The sequence below is a fragment of the Falco naumanni genome, chromosome 7 (genome assembly GCF_017639655.2).
Source record: "Falco naumanni isolate bFalNau1 chromosome 7, bFalNau1.pat, whole genome shotgun sequence".
Taxonomy (NCBI): Eukaryota; Metazoa; Chordata; class Aves; order Falconiformes; family Falconidae; genus Falco; species Falco naumanni.
Genome location: NC_054060.1, coordinates 34990779 through 35011039, shown reverse-complemented (window position 1 = coordinate 35011039; position 20261 = coordinate 34990779). Strand labels below are relative to the sequence as shown.

The 20261-nt window shown below is 41.4% G+C and overlaps 1 protein-coding gene across 1 annotated transcript; it reads left to right on the top strand.

Annotated features, from left to right (window-relative positions):
- Window positions 1-1262: 1262 nt before the first annotated feature.
- Window positions 1263-19977, top strand: STYX (serine/threonine/tyrosine interacting protein). Its single transcript, XM_040600242.1, has 11 exons — window positions 1263-1522; window positions 12042-12074; window positions 12923-12976; window positions 14096-14193; window positions 14838-14898; window positions 16247-16283; window positions 16861-16900; window positions 16986-17036; window positions 17650-17722; window positions 18700-18793; window positions 19474-19977. Exons 1-11 carry the CDS (start codon window positions 1466-1468, stop codon window positions 19545-19547), a joined length of 672 nt encoding a protein of 223 aa, XP_040456176.1. The 5' UTR covers window positions 1263-1465; the 3' UTR covers window positions 19548-19977.
- Window positions 19978-20261: the final 284 nt, after the last annotated feature.

Here is a 20261-nt window from a genome sequence, read left to right as displayed (position 1 = left end):
TGTTTATATGGCTAATGGTTATTACGGCCTTTTTTTTTTTTCCTGGTTAGTGTGAAAACTTCCTCTCATGACTCTGTCAGGAGAGTAAAAATGCAAATCTCACTTTTAGTTTACCGTAAGGCTCTTTTGAGTGCAGCTTGTACAGAGCTGCTAGGTCTGAGCACTACAGCCAGTGTGCTTGGAACAATTAGAAGTTTCTGAGCACTGCGGTGATATAAACAGTGGGCTGAGCTTCTGGCGTTACCTTGGAGGAGGGTAAAAGGTGGCAAACTGTTTCTGGAAGCCCTGTGAATGTTTATAGCTCGTTTTTGAAGTTCAGGCATAAGTAAGGCTACTGACACACATCCCTGTTCCTATTCTTGATGCCAGCTTTAGGTGGGAGCTGCAGTTTTGCTGTCGCTTTTTCCTTTGCCGACTCATTTTCCATCGTTCACTGAAAGGAAGTTGCAGTGCTGAAGGAACAGTTGCTGAAACGTGATCGTCAAAGGTTTCTCAAGGTGGGAAATGAGCAAATAAGCAAAACGTTTTAATAGTTTGGGGTGGTACCCTCAGAGTCCAGCAGAACATGGGACCAGGTAACCTCAAACAAAGCAGAGAAATAGGTTCCTGCCCCAAGACTGGTGTGTCAGAGGGCCTCTCCCATGCACAAAGAGGCCCTGTTTGAAAATAACCCCCATTACAGTGTCAGCTCAAATTGGGAGGCAAGCAGTGTCTATCTGATGGCAGATAAGTGTCTGCTGGCCGAAATGGAAGCGGTTTGATCTGTGCACGGGGAGGAAAAGGCTACAAGCAACAGCAGGGTGGAGCAGCAAGAAGAACAGCTTTGGAAGCGTTACGGCTGCGCCATGGTGCCATGGTGGGGAGCATGCCCAAGTGCCGTGGCAGCCCAGGCATGAGGCGCTTTGGGCCTGTGCGTCGACTGGACCTTGATCGCCTGGAAGCCGCGGCGGCCAGAGAGCCCGTTGTAGAAGTTCTTAATTGGGGTGGCGAGGAGTTAACGAAGGGGTGCGGGGTGGGGGGGCACCCCCGCCGCTGCCCGGCTTCGCCTCAGGACGGCCCGACAGGGAGAGGACGACGCCGCGCGCGCCCGTTGCCACCTCACAGCGGCGGGGGCGCGGCCGCCGCGCGCGCCGGGTCCCCGCCCCTCGGGCCGTTGGCGGCCCCGCCCTCGCGCGCGGCGGCTGGTTCGGGGCGGGGCGGGGGTGGGGGCGCTGCCGCCGCTGGAGCGGAGCCCGGGGGCGGGCGGAAGGGAGGGGGAGCGGCGACGGCGGCGGCAGCAGCAGGAGGAGGAGGAGGGAAGAGGCGGCAGCAGCAGCAGCAGCAGCATGGCGGCCGGGCGCGAGCGGCTGAGCGCGCCGCCGCCTCCTCCGCCTCCTCTTGCCGCCGCTCCCGAGCCGGAGCCCGCGGGCCCGCTGCCCAAATAGCCGCCCTGCCCGGTCCTGCCCCGCCCGGAGAGCGCCCGGCCATGGAGCTCGCCAAGCCGGCCTTCCCCGCGCTGCCGCAGGCCAAAGAGGACTCTGAGGTGAGCGGCGGAGGGGAGCGGCCGGGGGTCGCCGCCCGGCCCCGCCTGAGGGGAGCCGAGAGCCGCCGGCCTCGTGTGCGCCCGGCCCCATGTGGCGCGGCTGGTCCCGGGCACCCACCCCCCCCACCCACCCCCCCGGGCTGTGGGCACTGTCCCCCAGCGGTGGGACCCCGCTGGTAGCCCCCCCCCCCCCCCGCCGTGGGGTGCCTCCCCGGCCCCCTTCCCGTGCGCCCCGCTCCCCCTGGCCGGGGGGTGCGCTCTCTCGCGGGTCTCCAGTGGGGCCAGGTCCGTCGTCTTCCCCCTTGTGCTGGTGACACCGTAAACCCCGCTGCCGGGGCGCTGTGCCACCCCCCTGCGACCACCGACCGCATCCTCCGGGCCTGCTTGCTGGCCCCTGCCGCCTCCGTTGCCCTCCCGGACCCCCTTCCCTCCTGCATCTCGCCTTTCGGCTGCCTCCGGCCTTCCCCCGCCTGCCTGCGCCCGGGGGTTCGCGGGCCGCGCTGCGGAGGGTGCCTGCTGTCAGAGACCCCTGCCCCGGCTCGTGGCTTGTGCCCTCTGGTAGCGGCCCCCTCTGCTTGGCGCCTCTGGTGTCCCCTCCACCGTGCCCCAGCGTGTCACGGCCTGCCTGCTAGCCGCCCTTTTGCTTCCCACTGCCAGTTCCCTCTCCCTTTGTATGGCCACCAGCCCTGTCCTCCATCTGCTGCCTGCGTGCAGAAAGGAGCTGCCAGCAGTGAGTACCTGCGTGTCCCCTTCCACACAGTTGCCTACCAACTCGTAGGTGCCCAAGAAACGTCTTAGCGCGCTGGTGAGTCTATCGGTCAGGCATTTTTACGGTGCTCAAGAGCCAGGACTCCGTTGCAAAGGAAGACAGGTGGTGAAGACTACGCCGCACCCTGTGCGGTGTCAGAGGAATCGGGTCGGTGTGGTGTCTGATTTCTGAGCTTGGCTTAGCTTCTCGGTTCTGACCCTGGATACTGGTGGTGTGTTTTCATGTGTCGCAAACAGCCCGGAGTGTCCCGCTTTGAATGTGTCAGGTATTTCAGGCAAAATGTCACAGCGTTCATGCGGGAAGCTGATAGTATCTGAGCTCTTCAGAGGTCTGTATCGTTGTGTATTTCATAAACGTCAGCATTTATTTTTGTTTTAACAGTTATTGTTGAATACTGTTGTTGTTTTAAGTTACCTGAAGTATGGAAGTTATTGTGGATTTTTTTGGTGGGGGTGTTTGTTGGTTTTTTTTTGGTTCTGTTGTCAAGATTTAATACCCTGTTCACTTCAGAGCTATGGAGGTATTTACCAGTCATCTTGATGGTTTTCAGAAACTTGTAATCAGTTTATATCTGAACACAAATTATGTACCACCCTGTGAGGTTTATAATTAATTTGGTTTAACTTCTTTGTCGAGAAACCAATCATATTACCTAGTTACTTCTGAAAATAGTTAATTAAATTAGCCTGGATAGCTTTTTCAAACCTGTTTATAACTGGAATGGCTAAAAAGAAGTGTGCAGTTACAATAGCTTTAAAAACAGAGGTTGCTGCCTGTAACAACTCTCACCTGATGAAAATTGAAATTATAATACAGTATCCTTCAGAGCGTATTTTATGTTTTGCTTTTTGTTATGCTCTATCTCTCAATAGTATAATATATAGAATGTTAGGACTTTACTTGCGACAAGACGATAGCAGAGAATTTCAAGGATTATTTTTAAAAATGTCTAAGTTAATTTTATTTCAACACCTTGCATTTGTGTCTGACTTGATCTAAATACACCATAGCTGGAGTATTTGGGGGAAACAGAAAAGTTAAAGCCAGTAGAGAATGACAAAGTTCTTGTGGCATTAGCTTGTTAAGCAAAGCATAAGAGATGTCAGCCTTGGGGCTTCAGCCCAATCCTGAAGATGCTTTGGAAAAGCAAACTAAGGAAACTGAAATAATTCTGCCTGAAAAATGTAGTTACTTGTGGAAAGCTGAAGATAATCTCTTGTGTATTGCGGTGAGGAGGTTCATCCATGAGGAGTACTCTACAATGTTATTGCTGGAAGTTGGTTATGTATGGTTTAATGCTGTCTTGGTAGGTTTGATTTCAAGACAGTGGAGGGGGCAGGGGAGGTGATAGAATTTGGGGAATCGCTGGTTTACTTCCTAACGTAGGCTGCTTAAGAGTAAGTGTAAAAGTGTAACCTTGTGGTCACTTTAAGGCAATCTAACTGCCACCCCCCAGCTCTCTTCTCCTGTCTGAACATGAATAACCATGTGACAGCTTTAATAATGATAATAATAATACTAATAATTTTTAAAAAGTCAAATCAGTGAGGTGATCTGGTTGACTGCACAGCTTCACACTCTAGTGTTGGCACAAGTTAAAAGCAGAGAGTGGGCGAGGCTATCTGTTAGGGGGGTGATGGCAACCTGCAGATGGATTGACTTAGGCATACTGCAGAAGTGTACTCCAGATAAACAGGTCAGTTTTCTGGCCTGTAGATTGTTTGCAATGTCCCTAATCCATACGTAGTACTATGAATTACTGGATTTTTAGGCTATTTGACTGTTCGTACTTTTCGGAGCTTGTGAAATGCCGCGTTAAGAAGTGCTGGTGATACTTCTCTGCTGGAGAGAGTTGTGCCTTCTTTCCATTCTGCATCTGATACCATCTTGGCAATCGATGGACCAGAAGTTTGTTCTTCTGAGTACTCTGACGTGTGTAACTCCCCCCTTCCGCAGTTTGTGTGTACTTAAGAGTTCATTCAGGTGATGAAACTGTATTTGTTGTAGGTCAAGCACAGACAGGTATTGGCAAGTGTCTTGACACGCTTAGATACAACAGCATGTCAGTGCTGGCTTGTGGTGTTTCCTCTAGTCCGCTCTGGCGTGCTGGCTGCGTGTCTAGGTGAGTTGTCCAGTTCTGCAAGATGAGCTCATGAAGCCTGGGATAAACCAGCTTCCGTCTTTCACTGGTGAGTCTCTCGCAGTTAAAAGCTGAATTCCTTTTTAGAGGTCCTTACGCCATCTGAGTGTTTTCTACTTTTGATTTTTGAATATTAAACATGTAACTCATCATTCTTGCAAGGCTTTTCTGGTATATGCCATGAATATCTGTAAACTGTATGTGTTCTCTTACAGTTTGTGATAGTGAGTATGTCAAAGTAATAGTAATTCTACATGGCATGGAAATCTTAAACTTTCTTAAATTTGAGAAGTGCTGGGGATTCCCCCCCCCCCCAGTATAAACATAGAATCATTTAGGTTGGAAAATACCTTTAAGATAGAGTCCGGCCCTTAACCTAGCACTGCCAGGCCCACCACTAAACCACGTCCTTGTGGCTAAAGACCAGGTAAAAGAGCGTCAGGTTAATAACAGTGCATGCTGACATATTTGTACTGAGACATCTTAGCACTTTTGATAAGATGGTAAATAGGGACTGGAATAATTCAAGGAATTTAATGGAAATTTTCCTATTAAATTAAAAAAAATTAGGGCTAGGATATATGTAATGGGAACACAGCAATAATTACCAGTTCACTTCTTTGTTAAAACATTAGTATGATTACTTGCAAGCAGGCAGAGTAAGCTAGTATTTGTGATGTATTTAGAACTTTTTGTAGGACTTTCTGTGGTTTTTGTAATGGAATTACCAGGTTATTAACTAAGCAGTCATATTTGTCTTTTTATTATGCGTAAAACCCACGCTTCCTTTAGTGTATGATTTTTTTAAAAAAGCTTACATTTCTTGACAGTTATATTAAGCTGAAATGCTAATGTATTTTTTACTGCTTTTTTTAACTATGCAGTAGCACAGTCCATCTAAAGGTGGAACAAATTTCTTTAAACTTCTTTTACTCTTATCTTTGATAGGAAAGACAAATAACCCCCTTAAACATAGATTCCCCTCCTCTACAGACTCTTTAAAGTAAGTAGGAAGCCTGTATTATAAGATTTATTTTACCTGCCCACGTAATAGGGCAAAAGAAACTTGAAACAAATGCTACGTTATGCTGGGAAATGTAAATCAGGTGACAGATTTTGATTGTAACTCTGTGGGATACTATCAGACTACTTTGCATACATCAAGAGAAGTGCACTGTGGCAGCTGAAGTTGAGCAGTCCTGTCAATTGCGATCAACTTATGCCTTGCATCTGTGGGAAGCCTGTTGAAGTGCATAGGCATCCACATAGACATGAAGGTGGCTCACAACTGGAGCAGTTTGTAGAACTGAGGACTTAAAGCATGAGGATTTTTTAATCTAAATAAGGATTGTAAAGAGGCCTGTACGTTCCTTGGCTGTCTTGGTATAGCCCAGCTCTTTAGGCTGTAGTTAAAAAAGAGGGAGGGCCCCAAAAAATCAGGCATGAAAAAGGACATACTTGTACCATTAAAAACAATTATAATAATCTGAACACAATTTTTCCTTTGTCAGTAAAACTTGTTCATTAGTTGTCATTCTACAGATTCTTCATAAAAAGTGAATTGTCAAGCCTTTTATTGTAGTGGGTAGAAATGCTGTGGGGTAAATGCAGGAGACTTTCTACTAGAAAGAATTCAGATGAGTCTCAGCTTCTGTGCAGGTTCATCTAAAAAGAAAATAATACAAAATGTATGGTAGTCCTGCCAGTTGGCTATGTGCTTCAAATAAGCTGAAGAATTAGAATTCTGCCTTCACTGCTTTATTGTGCTTTGATAAAAGCAGTGCTGATGACCCAGTGTACTAACTGGTATTTAACAAGTTAGTAGAGGTATCTTTTGGACCAATGTTGCAGAATGGGACAGAAGAACTGTTTGTTTCCTTTCTATGTTTATGTTTCTACTTTCCATTTAGTTGCCTTTTATCCTTTTCCCTAGCTTCTGTTTCTCTTCGCTACAATAACCTTTTTTCCCCTGTTGTATGTGTCTTCCTTCCTCTGTGTGCTCTGTCATTCCCACCTGCTATTGTTTTTTCCTCTCCACCTTCCTCCTTTTGTATTCCTTTTGTATTTTCAAAAGCAAAAATATCAGTATGGTGAGGACTTCCCATTATCCAAGTACTCTTTACAAATACACAGAAAGTACTGTTAAACGTGGCTCCCCAGCTCACGTTTGCCATCATTGGGACTGACTGAAGTGGGATCTGTGACCAAGGGGGGCCTTGCTGTTACAGCAAAGCACATCTCATAGCTGGCTTTGCTAAAAAGTGGCGTTACCCGCCCTGCCAACCGCTCAGTGTTGTCACTGTTTTTGTCTCAGTGCTTATCTGACCTGTGGTGACCTGGAGCAGGGAGATTACTTGGTAGACAACCAGCTTTTCTAAAAAAGCTGTTAATTTGGGGCCATCATAGTTTTTTGAGCATGGTGAGCATCAGATTAAACAACTGTGCAAGGGTGGGAGCGTAAGCTCGCCCTTGAACCAGTCACTGGTAGGGTTAACAGTACTGTCAAAGCCTTCCTTAACCTTGTTAGCATAGCTCTGTTCTTGTTAGTGTCACGCCCACATCTTGAGTGAACAAAAAGACTGGGTTCAATTTTTTATATTTTATATACTTGCACTAGGGCTTCCACGTGGGAAAAAAAAAAAAATTGTGTATATATTTAGCCCTGAAGTGGTCAGGCAGTTAGACTAAATGGTTGTTGTAGGTCCCCTCTTAACTGAAGGAACTGGATTCTAATATATATATTAAAAATACAGATAATAAAAAAAAATGTTGCTAACTGGAATAACTGTCCAAGAACATACAGTGTGACTGAATCTGAAGACACAGCCTTTCATTTAATTCTGATTTGTAGCTAATTTTGAGGCCCTTAAAGCAGTGTGCTTTCCAGCGATAATGTGTCAGGTTTTGGTAGTATTCAAGTATTCTATTTCTTGAGTAAGTTTTCAGTACTTCATTTAACTTGTGTCTTATAAAAAGGTGGCAAATAAGTATGCTCTATTACTATTTTAGTATGTCATGATTTCATTTGGTAATTGTTTGTTCTCTTTTACAAAGGCCGTTGGTGTAACTAGCTTTATTTTTGTGCAGGTCTTTAATGAAGACCCTCCCCCCTCCTTTTGTTGGACTGTATCAGCTGGGAGGTCTTTTTTTCAAAATATTGTCTAAAATACTTTCAAAACCAAGGTGTAGCCTCATTTCAATGTGTAAATTAGATTTAAAACTGCCTTAGAATTAAGCATAAAGCTTTTGTGTCAAGGTAATCGTTAAAGGATCAGGATCCGTCCACAGTTCAAGCTGTAACCTCCAAAGGAGGGGTGACAGTAGTCTTGGCAGTCAATATAATCATGGCTTCTGACTGCTTTAACACTGTTTAGCTGTAATTTTAATTTCCTATACTGAGTGGTACAAAATTACAGCCAAGAGATCAGATGCAGGCCAGAGCAGATGAAGGAACTGAAGGAGGTCAGCAGAATGTGTGGCTGTCATTGCGTAACAGTTGTCTTCAGCTTTGATTTCACAACTTGTGGAAGAATGTTGTACCGGGTTTGGAGGAGAGATTTTGAGTGTTACAGCTTATGTGGATATTCCACTAGACAGGGAAACAAATTTAGGCGAGAGAATTTTGACAGCCCTAGATTTTTGAGGTACATGAGGAACTATCAATCATGCAGAAGTCTTGCTGTGATGAATTATGATGGGAAGACAAATCTGTACAGAGAGGTAAGTGATGCTATTAATCAACAACAAAAGAGCTGTCTGAGTGTTGGAGAAGGGTCAGAAACCTGGAGTGGTCAGGAAGGCTTTACTGGGAGTTGCTTGCAGCTTTTCAAAAGGACTTGAGTAATGGTCTTGAAAGCAGGGAAAACCATAGCAGATGGTGGCTGGTGCCCAGTGATGCTGAGCAGATAAGGGGCAGCAGCTAAAATCTAGAAAAGATGCTTCTTGATGTTGGATTCTCCTTTAATCCACTGATTTGATTTATTTTACTGGTGTTTTTTTCAGCACCTTTGAGAGCTGCTTCCTTCATCTAGGGCAGTCTGTGGTTTGTAGGCTCTACTAATTATAAGGCAGCAGGAGTTTAACCATAATAATGAAAGTGCAGTACTGCAGGTTGTCTTGCAACCAAAGCTGAGCTTCAGCAAAGACCAACTAGGATTTACCTTTTATATGTGAAAATTAGATGGGTCTTCAGACTTGGACTGTCGATGAGGGACCAGTTAAGTGATGTCACGTTTATCCATTTTACTACATTCCTTCTTGTGAGGCATACACAGATTGCCATGAGGTATGTTGTGATGCTGTGTTTAAAAACACAGTCCTTGATTTTGTGCAGGTCTTGAGTGCAGACAAGTCTCTGTCAGGGCTGTTAAATAACATAAAATTCTTATTATGAATTTTTTAAGGCCTAACCAAGGTCACTCTTTCAGGAAAAAGTCCAAACATGCATGTATTTGCACATGGTGATGTAAGGTGTTGGGGTTTTTGCCATTAAATTGTTCTTCTAAAGAATAACAGGTATAGCTATGGTAAAATACTGATAAATTAACCTTAACTGTTGGCAAAGTAACTCTTGGTGTAGTGTGGATATTGGTTACCAAAAAGCTTTGTAATCCAGGCAAGTTTTGCCTATTCATTCATAGCTTCAATTTATTTCAGCTAGAGATTGGCTGCAGATGAGGAAGGGAGGGCTTTGAAACATGCTTTATTCCCCTTTCTCTTGCTAGTTGCTCTGTTCTGGGACACTAGTTGAAGTGCTTTAGATAGTCCCTGCCATTTCACTTGTGCGAATACAAAATACACCAGCTATGTGCTGTGAATGCCCTCCGCAAAACAGCTGCAGTATCTTTTAAACTTGTCCATCAATTAATCTGTCTAGTTTGGGAAGACCTGGCAGAGGTGAGTGGCTGCTCTTTAAAACTTTGGTGTTGTGTGGGTTATATTTTGCATTCCTTCTTTTTACTTTTTGTGGCTTGTGAGTATTGAAGATATGTCTTCCAGGGAGTTGTCACTTATTTTATAGAACCTACCAAATAGCAGCAAGGAATGCTGTTACTTTATCCAGCTCGGGCATCATCAACAAGTATCATTTTCTTAGCAAAATTTTTGCATATGGTCTGTTAAAAGAGAAACCGTCAGTTATTATTTGTCTGGGTGCTTCAGACAGTGTGGAAAACATGGCTGATGAATGAATTCCTCAAAATGAGAACTCTGCTTGGTTCAGTCTACAGTAATAGATTATTTTTTGTTTACATAATTTTGCATAACACTTGAATAATCTGGCATTGTTAGTTTTAAAAGCCTTGAAGGGCTGTCAGGAAATCACCAGAATCACTCTTTCAGTAGTTTGTGTATTTGTCTCAGATTAAATGTTTTCTGTGTACATAATCTTTCAGATACTAATTTTGCAGACTAAATCCCATTGGAAACTGTATCTTTTTGGTTTCTTGAAGAACACTGAAGACTAATGTCTGGAGCCAATACTGACTTTTTTTTCTTGTTCAGAACATCTGTGGCATCTGTTGTCTTACGGGTTTTGGTTTCCTTTGGACTGTATAATGCTAAATTCTTGCCTACTTACTTTGCACTGTTTACAGCTGCTGGGAATAACACCATTTCCTGCTTCTAATGCATTTGAAAGGAATATTTATAATGTACTGTGAAGTCCTCTTGACCAAAGTAGAGGTGAATTTGTGTTTTCATTATGCTCCAGGTTAAGACTCTTAAATTCTAGAAATAGAGTAATAAACCCCACTGAAGTGCTTGTATACTCCTGGAGTGTAGCATAAGCTTTTCAGAGTTTATTGCTCTTACTGTTGGTTTTATACTTTATAAAACTGGGGTTTTTTTGCTTCTTGAGTGATTTAAGCTTTTGTATATGCAGTGAGACAACAGGGATATGCTAAAACACTCAGGTCAGACTTCAAAGGATACAGTTCGATAAAAATAATTGTTTTGTCACAGGATTTCTACTTTCTGCTACCAGGAGCTTTTATTATTACAGCTGGAACATGCCGAAATAATTTAGCTATCTTGATGTCTTTAGCAAAGACTATTTCAGTGCATTTTGTTTCTCTGTTTGTACTACTGTTTAAGTAGTATTCAAAGAATTGTTTTGAGTGGCTTAATGTTTGTTTGCTTTCTCAGAAACACTGTCCCAGATTCTATTCAAGTGGTTTCCAGAATAACTTTACTGATATTAAAATCCTTTCTAATTCCACTACCAAGAGGTAGCAAAAGCTCACTGTGTAACTGTGTGTGTCTAGGGGAAACACTGCATTTTTCTCATGTGTCTTAGTAAAAAGAGGGTTAATGTAAAATTGCTGCTGCCAGTACAACTGCAGGTGCTAAGGTGGGCAATGCTGCAGTTTAAAGGACCTGGATCTTTCTCGGTGTAATGCTGACCTCACTTCAGAGGTGGAATATTTGGAGTTTATTTTTCTGATCGTTTTGAGGAGATTGGAGCATAATGACATATGGCAAAGCTTTTCCTTAGCTGCTGTTGTGTGTAGAGCAAACAGCAAAGTTATGTAAATAAATGTATGCAGTCTATTTGATTTGATATGTTTGACTACTTCCTTTTTTTTTTTTTTTTCTCCAGCTGGTAACTGTGATCTCAGATACAACTCCATCATGTGTGAGGGTCAGAGAATGAGTAAGAGCCTGTTAATAGAGGACAGTGGGAGTTGTAAAGAAGGAAAGACAGGAATAGAGTCTGCCAGAGCATTTTTCTGTTCAGCTTTGGCAGTTCTGTAAAATGGAGCAAAGGATGAAAATGTTGATGTTGGCATTTGCTCTGGGCAGTTCTGTTGGATGATAGTAAATAGTCAGCTGGGAAGGGGTGGGTTCCTGAGTTGAACCTTCACAAACCTGAGGGTCTGAGGTTCTGTCGAAGGGTGCGATATGCTAGCTGCAAATTAACAGGCAGGGAGAATTGTGTCCTTGGGGCTGAACACAGCTTATGTGTTTACTGTGTAAGAATCCTTCCCAGTGTAACTGTCTAGGATGAAGAACAGTGGAGATTCACTGCAATGGCTTGCTGTGTTCATGGGGGAACATTTGTGTACAGAATTGTTAAAGCTAAATCCTGAATATTCGGTATGAAGTTGGTTTGAATGGGTTAGGTGAGGCAGTGTTAGATTGTAAGGGAGTTACCTGCTATACCTACCTTGCTTTTCCAGTAGCTGTAGGAATGTATCAGTCAAAGGAATTTTTTTTTACTTCTGTGGCTAGTACAGAATGTTCTAAAGCTTTTTTTCCTCTTTCTCTTTTTTTCCTCCCCATTCTAGAGGGAAGTTTCTCAGCAGAAAGCTGAGGTGTGGATGTACAACACACTGGCTGTTCAGCCCAGGCTTCGTCACTGATGTAGCATACTTGAGGTTTCTTTACATTAGCTTTCAAAATAGCATTCCTTGCGCTTGAGTGTTACTGGTACCTGTCTGGAGAGTTAGCAGTAAGCGTAAGCAACGTGCCTGTTGCGTAGCAGGTAGCTTGTGCAATCTGCAGAAAATAGGTTTTGATTCTTTTATATAACGTGCACATACAGATCTCTGCCTGAATGTGGTTTTTTCCCTTTGTATGCATATGTAATTGTTTTTTATTCTATTTTTAAGGATTGGACCTATCCCATGAGGAGAGAGATGCAGGTATGACACACTTATATTTATCATTTAAGTCAAAACCCATAGTGTGTTCGGTAACAAAAAAAGTGCCCTGCAAAAGAGCTGGTATCAGAATCAGCCTTTAGAGGTAAAGTGTCAGGCAGCACCGTGGGAGAGATGTAGGAGGACTGCCAGCTTAGTGTGCAGGTGTGCTTGGATCACTGTTGTGCAGGTACATAAAAAAGAAAAGTAATTTGGTAGTTTTCTTCAGAATCCCCCAAATAAGACATTTTTGCCTTTGTGAATGTTTTTAGATGTTTGCTAAAAATTTATTGGAGCTTTGCTTTTTTAACTTAAATTTGGTTGAAAGTAGGTGTTATCAAGTAGGATGGACAATTAAAATTCTCCTACCATGGTGGCAGCCAAATCTTTGCACAAGATAAGATCTACAGACCTGTGTGTCTTTATTGGTGGGGAGATAAATGGTTAAAAGTTGATATTTTCCTACTACTAGTACAAAGCTAGAAGGCTTGCCATGTGTATATCTTTTTCCATGAAAGCAATTTGGAATTAATTACAAGACACTATTATATACGAAGTTGGTTCCCTTCATTTGATCTGGGCCTGGATAAGATGCAGTAATCAAACTGGAACTTTACCCAAATAAAGGACTTGATTTGTTCCAAAACAAGGTCTCCTGCACAAAGATTGTGTTTCTTCTATTTTGCCAAACTAGTATTTTTTTCCACCCCTTGTCCTGTTATTTTAAATGTAACACATCTCTCACTAATATGTAAATTACTTGTTTCCACGGCCATAGTCTGAGTTGAGTGCAATGTATTATTTCAAATAATTTTGAGATGATATTAAATGTCTGTTCTTCTGCCTCCTAGGAAATTTTACCTGGGTTATTTTTAGGCCCATATTCTTCAGCTATGAAAAGCAAGGTATGATTTTCAGAGTGTCTCATAAGGAAACTTTGCTGTGGTGATTTGATTTGTTACTGTGATGATGTGTTCAAGTGTTATCTATATAGGTGTGAATTCGGTTGCAATCCTGACCTGGAACGTGAAAGATGCCAGAGCAGAAGTAATACATGGGGCATTTATGGGATGATGCTTTTAGTTTATCTGACTGGGGCTGGTGTCGATGTCTCCCCCTTCCAGAATGAATCTGAACAGGCACATGCTGGGGCAGTTAAGAAAAATGCAGCCTTGTGTCATCAGTCTTATGAGCTAAAGGGTTACTTCGGCAGATAAATGAAAAAAAGAACTCTGGTTAAGTTTTTTTTCCCTTATGGCTTGAAGTTCTGCGTGTGTTGGTACACACACATGTGCATGCTGTCTCAATTCAGCTAGTCTGCTTTACCTACTCCTCTCAAACAAGAGAAAAGTGCAAGTTTAAAGTGACTTGCATGCTAATTGCAGTGAGCATTCATATGTCAGCTTTTTGTATTAAAATTGAGTCTTGTAGTTAAGCTTGAAGAGAATTTTTCTTAGAAGAAGGTAAACCATTTAAGACATGCACGTTGCCAATCGGGCAGTCTGTTTCCTTTGCTAAAGTGTTGCAACACAAAAATAATAAGAACTGGGAACTTGTATATATGCAGTAAAACAAGGTAAATTGCATCTACAATAAAGTCAAGTGCTGCTAAGACAAAGCTTATATATGTAAACTTACCTCATAGTTTAAATGATCTTACTTTCAATGGTCTGATTCCAGTAAGAATCCAATGCTAGCTGACAATTACTACGTCATGTAGGGACTTGCAATTTCAGGCTAAGTGAAAGGTGAGCAGAGACAAACAAGGTCATTGAATACCTTCTTTACTGCCTGTTCTTTTTATCGTTTTTAGGAATGCTTTTTCTTGCAGCTCCTAATGGTTACATTTTTATCTCTTTTGAAAGACAACATTTTTCACACTGCTTTGACTGTTAGAAAACTAGCTCTTGATATTCCTTCAGGACACAGTAGAGCCCTATTGTGTATTTATGTATAGCTTTTTATTACTGTGTAAGAGATGGATTACGTAATTGAAAAATAAATGTGTTTTCCTTTTCCCACAGCTACCTATACTTCAGAAACATGGAATAACCCATGTAATATGCATACGACAAAACATTGAAGCAAATTTTATTAAACCAAACTTCCAACAGTTATTTAGGTGAGAAATTATCAAGATTTTTTTTTTGTCTTGGTTTCTTTCCAAATATTTTCACATTGTCAAAACTACTGGAAAAGTGTGATGAGGTACAGAAAGACTCTTAAATCCAATCTATGAAGTTTATTCATCCCAGTAAACTAGACATAGGCAGGTCTGCAAATGAGGAGTATCCATTAGTTTGCAGTAACTGTCTTCAGTTTTAAAGTTATTAGTTCCAAGTTTGGTTTGTCCTGCTAATAAAACATTTGAGGTAACTTAATCAGAATACATGTACCTCTGGAAGAGTTGTGTAGAGCCCCAGAAAAGAACACTGGTCCATATTTACAAACAGATGGGGAGCATGTTAGTATGTAGTATGTTGCTTCCAAAGAAAGTTGAGTCACCTGTAGCATAGCATGTGTGAATTTCTTCCACTCCAAGAGGTGATTTTGTTAGGGGATGCTGGAGAAAGTTCCTTGCTTCCTTTCCTGATAAGGACAACTCCACAGGTTACTGATTGTAGAAGTTCTGGAGCTCAGACCAGACAGTAAAGCCAGAAGGGTAGTGCTAGGATCATTTTGCAGGTTTGAGTGTTGTGGTGGGGTTGAATCAGCTGTTTGTGTACTGGTGTTACTGTGTACTTACAGCAACTGTCTTCATTGTAGGTATTTAGTCTTGGATATTGCAGATAATCCAGTTGAGAATATAATACGTTTTTTCCCTATGGTAAGTATTTGTGATAATGTGAATGGATTGGGAATGGGGTTGCCCAGTGGGAGTTTTCTGAACTAACAGATAGCAGTTTCAAATTTGGGATACCCAGCCTGAGGCACCTGGAAGGGCTGTGAACTCTTAAATGACCTTGTTATTACCACCTTAGTAAGTGTAATTAACTCCTTTTTACAAGTATAGAAACTGAGGCAGAGTTGTAAGAGCTGTATCTTATTATAGTCTCAAAAAAAATGAGAAAAAGAAAGGCGGGGGGAAGACTGGTCTCAAAACAAAGAAATCAGATCATTGGAGAATGCTGGGGAACTTGGCCTGTAGGAAACATGTTTAGAAGACCAGATACATCTCTTGTATAAAATATTAAAATTGAACAGGAAATAGTAATTAGTTCGTGTAACTAAGTTTTACAGCATCTTAAACATGTTTACTGTAGAGGAATTAAAAAGTAAGCTTAAGTTAAGCAGTATCCATTACATACTGACCTTTGGAAATAGAATAAATCCTTAGTTTTGAGCTACGGTTTTGTATCTTTATTTTAGGTTAGCTTGCAACAGAGCAAAAGCATTTCTTTGTTCCTTCCCCCACTCAAAAAAATCATCCCAAAATACCAAAAAGCTCTTCTGGCTTCCCTGTTCATGGCAGAGGTGGTCATGTTTTTGCAAAAGTGGCAAATCACTTTACGGCTTACAGCTTTTCTGAAGTATAATGCTGTTTGATCAAACAGCATCTGTTGCAAATCTTGCAGTTACTGATGTCTTAGTAGCTTTGTGTTGGTGTATTTTTAAGAGTCTAGTTTGAGGTTTTCCCCACAATAAATTATTTAGCTTTTGCTTTTCATCTAATCAAATGTTTCAGCCTGGCAATATTCCACAGACCTCACTGCATGTTGTCTCACGTTATAGTTTGATTAGACCTACTTTTAGAACTGAAAATAGCATTTAAGGACTTCTAGGAGGACACAGGTGTCAGTAGAGTGGTCCAGGCCATATTGCTGTTGTTGATGTGTGTGGGTTTTTCATAGTGATTTTGGGTTTTTTGGCATTCCCCCCCTGCCCCCCGCTAAGCAAAGATTTTTAGAAGTTAATTTTTATTATAGTAGTAATAGATATGTAAACATTTTTGTTTCTGGCTTTGCACTAGTTTTTCACTGACTATTTTATGGATAGCTAAAAGTACAATAGAAGTATAAACGTCTAGTTGAAGTGATGTCTAAGACTGTATAAACAGTGCATTATTGTCACTGTGTATAAAGATTGATACAAAAATTCTAGCAAATTTAAATGCAAGTAGCAGTAACATCTAAAATTATCTGAAACTGAGTCTTGTAATTTTTTTTACTTTGTAGACTAAAGAATTTATTGATGGAAGTTTACAAAGCGGAGGTAAAGTCTTAACTTTTTTCCTTCATTTACTAGTACATTGTTGTTAGAGCTTTAAAGGTAACTTAGTGGTATGTATTAGGGACTCCTTAAGTATGAGGCTTTTTTAAATTTGGGGTTTTATTGTGCTTGACTTGAACTGTATAATACAAGTTCAGAGTAAAGTAGTGTTATCTTCTTTTTGCCTCCAACTGGAAAGCAAACCTCTTTGTATATCTGGGGTTGGGGTTTTTTTCCCCACTTTAAATGCAACTGTGCTCTGTGCATGAGTTTTGTTGGGTTTAGGGGTTTTTTTTGTCCTCTCCAATGTAAGGTCTTAAATCTGGATTGTGGTCTGGAATGCAGCTTTTGTTGCTCAAAATCCTCAGAGGAGCAGGAATCCATGCTCTTCTGTCCTGTGGCAGTAATGAATGGAGTGTAGTTAGTAATGAAGAGTGAGGTAACACACCTATTAGTCTAGGGATGTGCCTTGCTACTGAGTAGTTCTCCATAACAAGGAAAAACTACATTTCAAAGAATTTTCTTCAGTCTATAAAAGTATGGTTGGTTGGGTGTTTTTTGTTTGTTTTTTTCTTCTCAGGAAAAGTTCTTGTCCATGGAAATGCAGGGATTTCTAGAAGGTAGGAAACTATCCATCCTGGTTATTAATTTTTTTTTTAAATAACTGAAATACATTCTACTAATTCTTTTTTTGTTTCTTTTCAGTGCTGCCTTAGTTATTGCGTACATAATGGAAACATTTGGGGTGAAGTACAGGTAAGAACAGAATGTGGTCATGTAGCTAATCATCTGTCTGAAGAGGCTGAAGTGAGAGAGTACTTTAGTACAGAGAAGAAGTCTGATATGTCTGTAGGTATTCATCTTTGAATTCAAGTGGTGTAAGTGAATAATAACTTTAGAGGGAATCTTAAACAGTTGTGTATTGGTGCATAAACCAGTTAATACCTACTGAGATTGAGTGAAGACTTTACATGGGGCAGATTATTCCATTTCACTTCGCTGCAGGTTTGTTTACGTCCTTTCTTTAAGAAGTAGGTACCTGCTGCTAATGGAAACAGGATACCAGCCTCCATAGATTGGTGCCTTCCTGTAAAACTATAGGAGAGGCCGCAAGAGGCTGTTCTAAGTGTGTTGAAAACAGGCCAGCAAGCTAAAAACTGGAGGTGGGGTTGGGCAAATAGTATTTTACAACTACTGCTTCCTATTTTGCCCAAACAATTTCAGTTACACAAATGAGTTCTGAGGAACATTTAGAGGTGGTGTGTTTCCTAAGAACTGATAATTGGAAGGAAGACTCCTGAAACCACAGAGGCTTTTGTCAATGTCTGTTTTCCACTGAAGTATTTTCTCTCTCCTTCTCTTTTTAAAGGGACGCATTTACTTATGTTCAAGAAAGAAGATTCTGTATTAATCCTAATGCTGGATTTGTCCATCAACTTCAGGTGACTTTTTTTTTTTGGTCACAACTCAAAAGCCATTTGATGAATCATCTTCCTGCAAAACGCTGTTTCTACTTAGGCAGCTTAACATTTACTGTAGAAGTATGCTTAAAGTAAATGTCAGAAGCTATAGTAGAGCTTGGGAGGAAAATGAGTGGGTATCCTAAGTCATTAGACTTAAGCTTTGAACAAAGCAAATCCAGGAATGGAGGAGAAATAAAAATCCTGTTTTGTGCATGGTTAAGAGACTCTGAAACAGCTTAATTGGTGGCTGAGGAAACTGCAAAGTCAAGTATTGTAGCACTCACCAGTGATGCTTCTTGACACTTGCATTCATAGGAAATTCACAGGTCTGGAATGGCAAACAGCAGTATTGTGAGGTTGTTTTATTATATTCCAGGAGTCTGTTGGGTGAATGGTGGGCAAACATCAGGACAGTGTGTTAAAACAGATTTGTTGCGTCTCTGCTATTACTTAGGTGGCTGGTAGCAAAACGAATATCTCCTGAGTTTGTGGGGTGTGTGTTTTTGTTTTTTTTTTTTAAAAAGGTAATTCCTGTGGGGAGTTGTGTAGCACTGAAAGTGTGACAGGGTCACTAGAACACAACTTAAGGCCATGAATGGCTTGTCGGTGTAACAGAACTCTGAAGCTACTGTATTCTAAGTCTGGTTTGTTTCTACCATCTGGATTGCCTTCTGGGAGCAACAATGAGTTCTCTGAACATCCTCACAGAACTTTTTTTAAGAAACAGCTTTAAGGAAGAGAGTAAACTTTTATTATCATCCTTTGTTTGGCTTTGCTCTTTCTTCCTGACAGTTCTTTGTTGTTCGTGTCAAAGCAACAAAGAACTTTCCTCCTCTAAACTCTCTGCCTTGCTCTAAGATACTGTCTAGTCCATCCTAGCGAGCTCCCTGAATTAGTCCTCATCCTTATAATGCATTATGCCAAACTAATAGCAATATATATTATTAAAATTTCAGGAATATGAAGCCATCTATCTAGCAAAATTAACCATCCAGATGATGTCACCACTGCAGTTGGAGAGATCCCTCTCGGTTCCACCTGGTTCTACAGGTCAGCAGCCTCTCCTGCTGTGTGTGACACCGCCTGTTTTGCCTGGTGTTTGCACTCCCTAAGTAAACCTCCAGCAGCAGTGAATCTCAAACTTTTGGGAAGGGGATGCCTGCAGCTGATATGCAAGTGATGTTCAGACCTCACTATGCACTACTTAAATATTCTGTTCTCCTATGTTTGAACTTTCCTGTTCGGATTTGAACTTTAGCAGTGGTGTCTGCACTTCCATACTGTACTGGAGAAGGGCCCTGTGCTTCAAAACGCCAGAGCTCTTTAGAGGATTCAAGAGTGACCTGCCCTTAAAATTAAGGCAGTTGCTCTGAAAAAAGAGTTTTGCTGTGCTTTTAAACAGACAATAGGGGATTAGGGCATGTAAAAAACGTTACTGTAATCATATAGAGGCCTGCCAGCAGCCACCCCTGCTAAAAGGCAGTGGAAATGCAGTTTGGGGGGAGATGTAAAGGGAGCACAAAACCTGATGGATTCTAGGAAATTTCTTCCCTGTGGAGAAGTGCAAGGGAAGAGTGCTGTCAGCAACTGGCTGTCCAAAAGCTGAATGTCTTCAAAGGGTAGAGTCCCTGCAGGAAGACAGTAACCACTGCCATGCAGTCCTGTTTGCAGCTGTATATTGTTAGAACTGATCTTTTCAGGCATGTCCTCCTTCCTCTTGCCTTTTGCAGGAAGTTTAAAGCGAATGCATGAAGAGGATGAAGAACTTGGAACCATGCAAGTGGCAGCAGCACAGAATGGATGATGTCTGAGGACAAGCACTGTTTGTATTGTGAATTCCTGCCAAGAAAGGTGAAGAAAACTAGGGAAAAAGAATTAGTAATGCAAAATGATGAACACACACATAGCTTCTTTTCAATTACATGTTGCTTTCAGATGTAAATCTGCCTCTGCAACACACTAAGCATCATTTTTAAGATGTTGGACTTCTTGAATGAATAATGGCACTGATTGTTTTACTCCTTTTTTACACTTTACAGTTTTACTCTAAACCAAGATTTTTGGACTTGCAAAGAGGTATTATTGCAATAATGCACTTTTCATACTTGAAATTTCTTTATTTGTATGATATAAAGTTATTACTTTAAACAAAATGCAAGCTGGGGGGATTTGTTTATAAAGTTATTTGTGTAATTTATAACAAGAGACTTTAGTAAAGAAAAAGTTTGCTAAAACTCACCTTGTTCTCGGTATATATTATGGTCATGCTTGTAGAAATGTGCTTTATGAACTGCAGGATGCGCTACTACTGGCAATTGAGCAACATCAGTGATCTTATCACTATATAATTCTTTACTTTTTTATAAAACCTTACTATATACTGAATTAGTTTGACACTCTGAGACCAGTTTAAGACAAAATACTGTTCTAAAAATCTCACCTTGTTTTATGCAAGTTTAACAGAGGACTGATTAATTAATAAAATAGTCATGTGCTGAATTAATACAGAGGGCAGCTA

Excerpts from the sequence above, each read along its gene's own strand:
- STYX (XM_040600242.1), top strand. The coding sequence starts at position 1,466 with ATGGAGCTCGCCAAGCCGGCCTTCCCCGCGCTGCCGCAGGCCAAAGAG. Across the intron at positions 1,523-12,041 it reads AGGCCAAAGAGGACTCTGAG|GATTGGACCTATCCCATGAG; the intron begins GTGAGCGGCGGA and ends TCTATTTTTAAG. Across the intron at positions 17,723-18,699 it reads GATTTGTCCATCAACTTCAG|GAATATGAAGCCATCTATCT; the intron begins GTGACTTTTTTT and ends TTAAAATTTCAG.